We start from the raw sequence: 8106 nt of genomic DNA, 5'->3' as shown, positions 1-8106 counted from the left end.
GACCCACCTGACTGAGAAGCGCCGGGCTGGACGGTCCCCGCCGCCACGAGAAGGCTCACCCAGACCCACAGTCCTGTCGCCAGCTTCATTTTTTGGAAGTCTCAGGTCCCGTGCTGACAATTACATGTCCAACTGGCATAGCCCCTTTCGGGCACGCGGAGGAGATTCCCCCAGTCCGACGCGAGTGGGGGCGCGAGGGGGCGGGCGCGGCGCGCGCGGTCCAGCGGCTCCCCAGCGCGGGCGACCGAGTCCGCGCCCGCGGGCCCAGGGCCGGGCCGGCCGTAGAGGAGTGGGCGTCGCGGAGCGCGCCGGGGAGCGCTCCCGGGTGGCGCGGGCTGCTCCGGGCGGACTGTGCAGCTATTTTCCCCGTGGGAGCTTCGCGCTCTCGCTCTCTCTTCACTTTCTCTCTCTCACTGGTTGGTCAACAATAAAAAGGAAGGGGAGAGAAAGGTTTCCAAAAAAAGTTGATTGCAAAGAGGCGGTAGGTTTCCGGCCTCTCCCCCCCCAAGCCGGGCTATGTTCGGCTCCCTTTTCAGTTTCCTTGCACCTCCAGTCCAAATCGGGAGGCGGGGGGAGCTGCTGGCGTCTCCCCCGATCCTGTCCTTGTTCCTGTCAGCTTTCCTCACACTTGTCCAGCGGCTGCGGTAATTAAAGCTCCGAGCGTCATTTCCAACGCTCCGCGGTCTCCAGCTGCAGCCCCACAGAGAAATTAATAAGACTCCGAAATAAATAAAAAAAAGGTGGGGGGCGGTGGGGACGGTGGGGGGGGGGGGATAAAACAACCCTCCACGCAACCAGGCAAGCTCGGCTCAGCGGCACAAACCCCGCCCCTGCTCTGACCCAGCTGGCCACGCCCTTCCCCCCCCCCAAAAAGGGAGATCTTATTGGCTCAGCCACTCCCCAAAATCCTCAGCCTCCAGAGTTGGGAAAACACCTGTCAGAGAGAGGCAACGGGGAGGTGGGGGCGGGGAGGCTGGATTTAAAGGGCTCACCCGAATCCGTGGACCGAAACACTCTCCTTCCCGCCCCGGCGGAGGACGGGACAGCTGGCCCGCGAGGGGACAGACCACCGTTAGGATGCTTAGAGGACAGATTTTTTTTTTTTCTCCATTGCCCCACAGTGCTCATCCACAGACAGAACTTTCTTCAGTAAAAGGATGTGCAAACCCTCCCCCCCCCCCAAAAAAAAAAAAAACAGTCATGCTCCACGCTTAGAAGGTAATTTACAGGAGAGTTCGGTAACTGGTAGCCCCAGCACACCAGGTCGTCCTCCGCGGTAATCATCCCCCTTCCCCAGTTACACCCGGCCAAACGGGAAGACTCTGAACCAAACTAAAAATCTGCATTGGCAGAACCACATCATTGACTTTCAGATTCTCATGGGCCATGCTGCCTTTTCTCTGGACCACTTGTCTGGGGTTCATTCTCTCTAGGCACATTCTAGCCCAACTGCTAATTTGCTTTTAAAGGGCTCAAAAACGTTCCAAGCCTGAACTGTTGGGTCTGAAAGAATTTAAGGCGGCCATGTCAGAATGTAATGGACCTCAAATGATGAGGTTTATTCTAGTAGTAGACGCAGCTGGAGACACTTCCGTGTTCTCTGCCAGTTAGGCTCCCTAATCCCCGGGTCACTGGTAGCTTTGGGATTCTCTGAGAGGTTTCTGAATCTAATTACTATATCCTGGAATTGGAGACTCTCCACGTACATACCCCATACCTCTTACAGCTCTGAAACTACCCAGGACAGGAGCCAAAATCTCCTGGGGTTAGTAGGTTATGGGTTTGCTATTTGCGCAGGCATACTACGTACTAATCATTTTCCTTTTTTGGTTTCTCTACAAATAGGAAATATATAAATAAAAAGTACCTGGGAACTTAAAAATCAAACCACCCTGTATCTTCTGTCATCAACTGGGACCTTCCCTTTTCTCTCCCACATCTTTTATCTCTAGCCCTGTCCCTTAAGAATCTCCCTGGAACAGATAGGAAGAGCAGAAGCCTGGAGTTTCTCTTTCCTACGCACCCCCCCCCCCAAAAAAAAGCTTCTCTCTCTTTCCTAGGCCCAGCAAAGAGACAAAACAAGCTGAGCATGCTTTTTTACCCAAAAGCAGCCTAGGGCAGGGAGAAACCAAGCCTAGAGCAGATGATGGCGACTAACCAGAATGGAACTGATTGTGCAGAACTGTGTACATGGCCCTTTGGGGGTTATCTTTACTCCTATTTTTATCAACCTCCCTCTCTTTTTTCTTTCATTCAATGCCTTCCCATACACTTTTCCTTAAGTCCTCTTCAGTTCCTCATGATGACTCTTGGGCCCTCTCCAGACATCTCTCATAAACACTACTCCTTAAAATTTCCATTGTGTCCCTAGAATAACAATTTAAGCGACAAAACCATAAATAAGAAATTTCTTGATTTTGGAAAAGTATCTCTATATATATATTTTTAAAAATATGACTTCTTATTTCTAATTATGTCTCAAGAAATGAAGAAATAAAAATAAATGGCCTGGATTTTTTTTATTTGTGTACATTGTTACAGCTTTTACTCAAACACCAATTCTATAGCTCTTCTCTAGTGGAAATTCTCATATATACACTGCTCTCACTCATTGCTTCTAGAAAAATTCTTGGGAAAATAATTTTTCAATTAATATTCATTGGTTTAAGAAAACACCCCGCGTTATAGTTGTGGGTACTAGACAGCCATACATAGTGTCTACTAATTAAATTACTCAACACACCCACAAATTTCTTCTAATACTCATTCTGCCTTGATGCCCATTTTCCTGGCTCTTACTAAAATAATGATTGGTATCTGGCCAAACGTGGGTAGCTGAGCAGCAGACTCTAAAATGAACTAACACCAGAATTCTAATCCACAGAAGCATCCTGTATTTCATTGTGATTGTCTACCAATCAGAATCGAGCTCACATAATTTAGATAGAAGACCTTGAGCTGTAGAGAGTAAGGTGGTACCCTGTGTAAACAAGCCAGCAGATTGAGAAAACAGAAGTCATGAGACAGAGTCAAGAATTTGCTCTTTCTATGTCGACTCTCATTTGTTTTCCATGTCAACTGAGTCATCATAAGAAAGGAACATCAGAGTAGGGAACATTTTCTACCTTATGTGGGAAAGAAATTCTAACTGGACTCCCAAAGGCAGAGCTAGATCTCTGTATTTTTCACTTTCCTGTGTACTTTATAAGACATCTTTAGTAGTTAATTAAAATGTATTACTGTGACTTGCAACCTGAAAAAAACTGACCAGCCCCATATATTATTTAGCATATCATCGTGAATTATCTGCTGACCCACGCCTTTTCTAAGAAGTGCCCTTCCCTCAGTTCTACATTTTAAAATTGATCTGCTTCCATGTTATAACAACCTCTACCCCTTGGCTGTAAGTTGGATTACTCCAACTACAATATTAGATCAAAATGCTTTAATCACTATTAACTGGATGAAACATAATCACTCCCACTGAATCCTTCCCTGGGATTTTTGCACATGAGAAAGAAAAGTTTATATTCAGTCTTCCACTGGTAATTTTTGAGTTCTGAGATTCCAGAGTAGGCCTATTGTATGTTTTTTTTTGCACTATTGTCTGTTAACCTATATAAGCAACAGGGGTGGGGGGCATGGTCATGTGCAAATGCTTGTGGATGTATGTGGACACATATGTGGCTACTGGTAGATGTGTGACTTTAGGTGGATGTGTGGATATATAAAGATGTCCCTGTGTGTATATCCGACTGGCGCCATAGACAGAAAGGCAGATATCTCTTGTGCCCCGCTCCCCCTAGAGTCAGGGACAACTGGCTGCTGCTTGTACATTTCTCACCGCCACTCTGAGTAAAGGAGACAAAACCCCACAAAAGACTCCAAGTTGTTCTCTGACCTGTCAGAATCTGGATATGCTTATCCTGTGCCCTAAGTCCCAGACATATACCAAGCTGTACTGAAAATGAATGAAGCTGCCATTTGAAAAGAGAAAAAGCCCAGATGTGTGTTCAGAGTATTCATGCTCTGTGACTTATTTGGTCATAACCCCCTTTTTCCCAAGGTGGCTCAGTTTTCATTTTTGTTACCAGAAAGCAGAACAGTATGAAATGGGGGAAGAACGTCTCCAACTTGATTGAGATCATGTAAGTCATCATGCACCTTGAGGAATATTTCTTGACATACCCTATATTGTTCAGTTCCCCTTCCCAGTCTCTCATTTTATCTCTTGATTGAAGCCATTGCCACAAACAGAAATATCTTTGTTCTGTGTTGCTTTCCCACATCTCTTTCAGCACTTCATTTCTTCCATTACTAATATAATTGAAGGACAGTCTTGGCCTAATGATGACAGAATGCCGCTGGTGAAGAGAAGGAACGCATTGAAATCAGAGTTCATGGTTGACTTAGATTCCTAAGTTTGTCCCAAAGTCAGAGTTCACTTCAATCTTCTTATTGTGTCTAAGACCTCCCTAAAAGTCAGATTAGTGCTTGGAGCTTAAGATATTCTGCCATGGGCCATTAATATAAATTTGGAACAAATATCAAGTAAGAAAAGAAAATGAAGCTGTATCATAAATCAATTACCTTCTCCAGAAAATTCAAAAATAAATACAGAATTCTAATTTTATCTCCTGTCCATCATCATCTTACCATAATTCTAAGTTACCTTGTGATCATGAGCAACTCACTTCATATACCTGTGCCCCTTTCCTCATTTGAAAAGGGATGGTTACATCCCAAATTTAAGACTTTATAAATGCACAATTTACCACCTACCTACTACATACAAGTCATAATTGCCACATAATTTAATTCTCTCTTACATTTCTTCTTTTCCTCCACTAACGCACACACATCCTATCCCTCTTGGCCACAAGCACAGATAAATCTTAAACTGCTGGTCTTAAGTCATGTCACACCGCTATAAAAAATACCACAGACTTGGGGTTTAAACAGCAAACATTTATTTTTCACAGTCTGGAGACAGAAAAATCCAAGATCAATTTGCCAACAAGTTTGGTTCCTAGTGAGGGGCTGACTTCTGGTTTACTGATGGAGTCCTTCTTGTTATAATATCCTCAAATGACAGAGAGACACAAAGAGAGAGACGGTGAGGGTGAGAGGGGGAGAGAGAAAGAGAGAGAGAGAGAGTGCACTTGTCTGTTCTTCTAAGGGCACTAATCCAGTTCATTAGGCCTCCACCCTTATGACCTAATTACCTCCCAAAGAATCTCACATCCAAGAATTAGATGTGAATTTTGGAGTTCACATTCAGTCCACAGCACTGCCTTGGGAAAATACCCAGATAAGCTCACTATTATGCTACTATGAAAGACTCTCCTATCTTCTCTATTATTCAAAACAAGGAGAAAATGTGGTAAGTACCCATCAGTTTCAGTATTATGATGATCAAACAGATGAGACATAATGCTTACAAATTTTGCTTATTATTTAGCTTAGAACTTGAAACAAGCTTTCAACCCTCTCACTTCTGCAATTCTCTGATATTTTGGTGACATTCAATGTTTCAAGATCAAATAAATAGATAAATACAGTCAAAAATTTCTAACATTCGAAACTAGGGTTTGGATTGTTGGATCAAGTCACCTCTTGGAACCTCTGTATTACATATCAGAATCCTTGGTTCAAGTCCTGGCTCCACTGCTTCCCATACAGTCTTCTGCTAAAGCAAAGAAGGTAGTGAAAAACGGCCCAAGTGTTTGCACCCCTGTTATCCATGTGGGAGACCAAGGTGGATTTCCTAGCTTCCGGATTTGGCCTGGCCAAGTCTTAGCTGTTGCCAGCATTTGGGGAGTAAAACACTAGATGGAGGATCTCTTTCTCTCCCTTACTTCCTGCCTCCCTCTCTCCTTGTCTTCTCTCTGCTTTTCAAATAAAATGTAAATAAACAGATTACAATAGGTAAAAAATGATTTTAAAATTTTTAAATTCTAATATTTTTAAAATGTGTGAACACACATTAACTAGAGAAATGTTTTGTAATCTTAATATGCAGAGGAACTTCCCAAGAATATTTTTAAATTTGGGATTTTTAATTTTTTTTGTTTAAGGTAAACAGTTTCATGTTTTTCATATATACAGATTTAGGAACATAGTGATATTTCCTCCCCTACCCTCCCTCCCGCCCACACCCCCACTTTCGTCCTCCTTCCTCTCTTATTCCTTCCCTTAATTTTTACAGTAATTTACTCTCAGTTTACTTTATACTTATAAGATTGACCCTACACTAAGTAAAGAATTCAACAAATAGTAAGAAGAAAAAAACACTGTTCCTCAACAGTAGAGACAAGGGCTGTAAACAATCATCAAACCTCAAAATGTGAATTTCACTCCTATATTCCAAATATTGTTTTCTTTCTGTGTGTATTATCGTCTTAATTTTTTAAGTGCTAAAGAGTAGTAACTAAACACAGATAAATCAAAAAGGTGTTGCTTTTGTGTCCATCCTTCAGTGTCTGTGCAAGTTCTTATGGACATTTTTGATCTGTGGTTGAAACTGCAAAACAATTTCATCCCTGTGGACAGAATGGTTTAGCAAGTAACAATCTTCTCTTTTTACCAATGTTATATATTTTCTAAAAGCAACTTCTTGTATCCCACATAGATTTTTGTAGTATTTTGCTAGCACAAACAGTATATAAATTTCTATAGCAGATGCCAAATCAAACTAAAAAAGACAAGGATATTTCTTTTTCTCATGTCTATATAGTTAAAATTAAGTTAATTATTAAGGTTACTTACTGAGGCTATGGTTGTACCTGGCTTGACAGCTGAATCAAGATAAAGTCTGTTAGTTTCCTTTGCAGGTAACCTCTTATGTTCCACTGCCTCCCTTCTGTATTCCTAACTCTGCAAAGAGCTTGATCATGTTATGGTTAATACATCGATTTCTCAAAAGAGTCTGAAATTACATTTGCCATACACCCCAAAATGGATGTTATTCTGTCTGTGGTCACAAAGAGTTCTTAGAATTTTTCTTGAACGCCTGCCAAATAGTCAACTAAAGTAATCATTTAGAAGCCATGTATTTTGTTCTCAGGTTTGTAAAGGGATGGATGAATCTTCAAGCTTTAGCAAAAAGGTTCTAAGAGTTCAGAAAGGATCCTAAATTTGGTGAACACTTTTTTTTTGAACATTTTAATAGTCTGCTTCCTCCCTGCATGATCAATCACCTCTCCCTAAAACCCAGTTTCCTTTCCTTTCCTGTAGTCCTCTAATTCTCTTGGCACCTACCCTCACCAGATCTCTCTTCACATATGAAAATCACTCATGAATCCCAAGACATCTGACAGATTCTTTTCTTGGATCTGGCTTCAAGTGAATCACAATTTTCCACATTTCTTGGTTATATATCTCAAGGAATATTCCATGTCCTAAAACATTTAGTACTCCTATATTCTTTAAGAAGCTCCCAGAACTATAGATATCACAAAGTCATATTAAACAAAAAAAGGGGGGTGGGGTGAAGGTAAAAGCTAAACTGATCAAGTTTCATGATAAGAGAGAAAGTACGAATAAAAGGATACATCGCTGTATTTACCTATTTTCTCCAGAAGGATGGTTATTCATTGACTGACAGACTGATCTGTATCAATCAATGCATGTTTTTCTTTTTAATTTGCCAGCAAGTCCATAAGGACACTAGAGAAACACACATTGGCTAGCATGTCTTTGTTTTTGATATCTTAGATTATGATTTAGGAAATTCAATCAAGAATATAGTTTGAGTCACATTCAGCTTTGATCATTTAAGTCACTGATTCAACAAACAATTTAGAAATGTGGCAATTATGTGGCAAAAAGACAGCTATAAATAAATTGCATCTGATCAATATTGTTATCAGCTGGTACTATTCAACTCTGTCTACAAATAGTACCATCCGATTTAATTTTATTAATAGAGGGAAAGATCAGGCTGCCCATATTTCACATTTAAGAACATCTATATTTTCAAGAATACTTTTAGTAAGGAAAAAATCTAAAGTCATATAAAATTAGAGACATTTTTTGAATGTTTAATCTACCCACAACTGGGACCATTTACTTAAATAACTTTAAGCAATACTTTCTCAAATGCAC

At 41.3% G+C, this 8106-nt stretch overlaps 1 protein-coding gene across 7 annotated transcripts in view; it reads right to left on the bottom strand.

The window, feature by feature from the left end:
• Positions 1-775, bottom strand: part of ERBB4 (erb-b2 receptor tyrosine kinase 4) — a 1263146-nt gene extending 1262371 nt beyond the window's left edge. For 4 of the 7 annotated variants that reach the window (XM_017343079.3, XM_051849159.2, XM_008259104.4 and 1 more), the window contains exon 1: positions 8-774. In XM_017343079.3, the coding sequence (XP_017198568.1) occupies positions 8-89 (82 nt within the window). In that variant the 5' untranslated portion in view covers positions 90-774. Of the gene's footprint in view, positions 1-7 lie in introns of all 7 variants that reach the window. The other 3 variants (XM_051849160.2, XM_051849161.2, XM_051849158.2) reach the window with 1 other exon arrangement.
• Positions 776-8106: the final 7331 nt, after the last annotated feature.

This window comes from Oryctolagus cuniculus, chromosome 3 (assembly GCF_964237555.1).
Source record: "Oryctolagus cuniculus chromosome 3, mOryCun1.1, whole genome shotgun sequence".
NCBI lineage: Eukaryota > Metazoa > Chordata > Mammalia > Lagomorpha > Leporidae > Oryctolagus > Oryctolagus cuniculus.
Note: the sequence above shows the minus strand (reverse complement) of the source record. Positions and strands in the feature narration are given on the sequence as shown.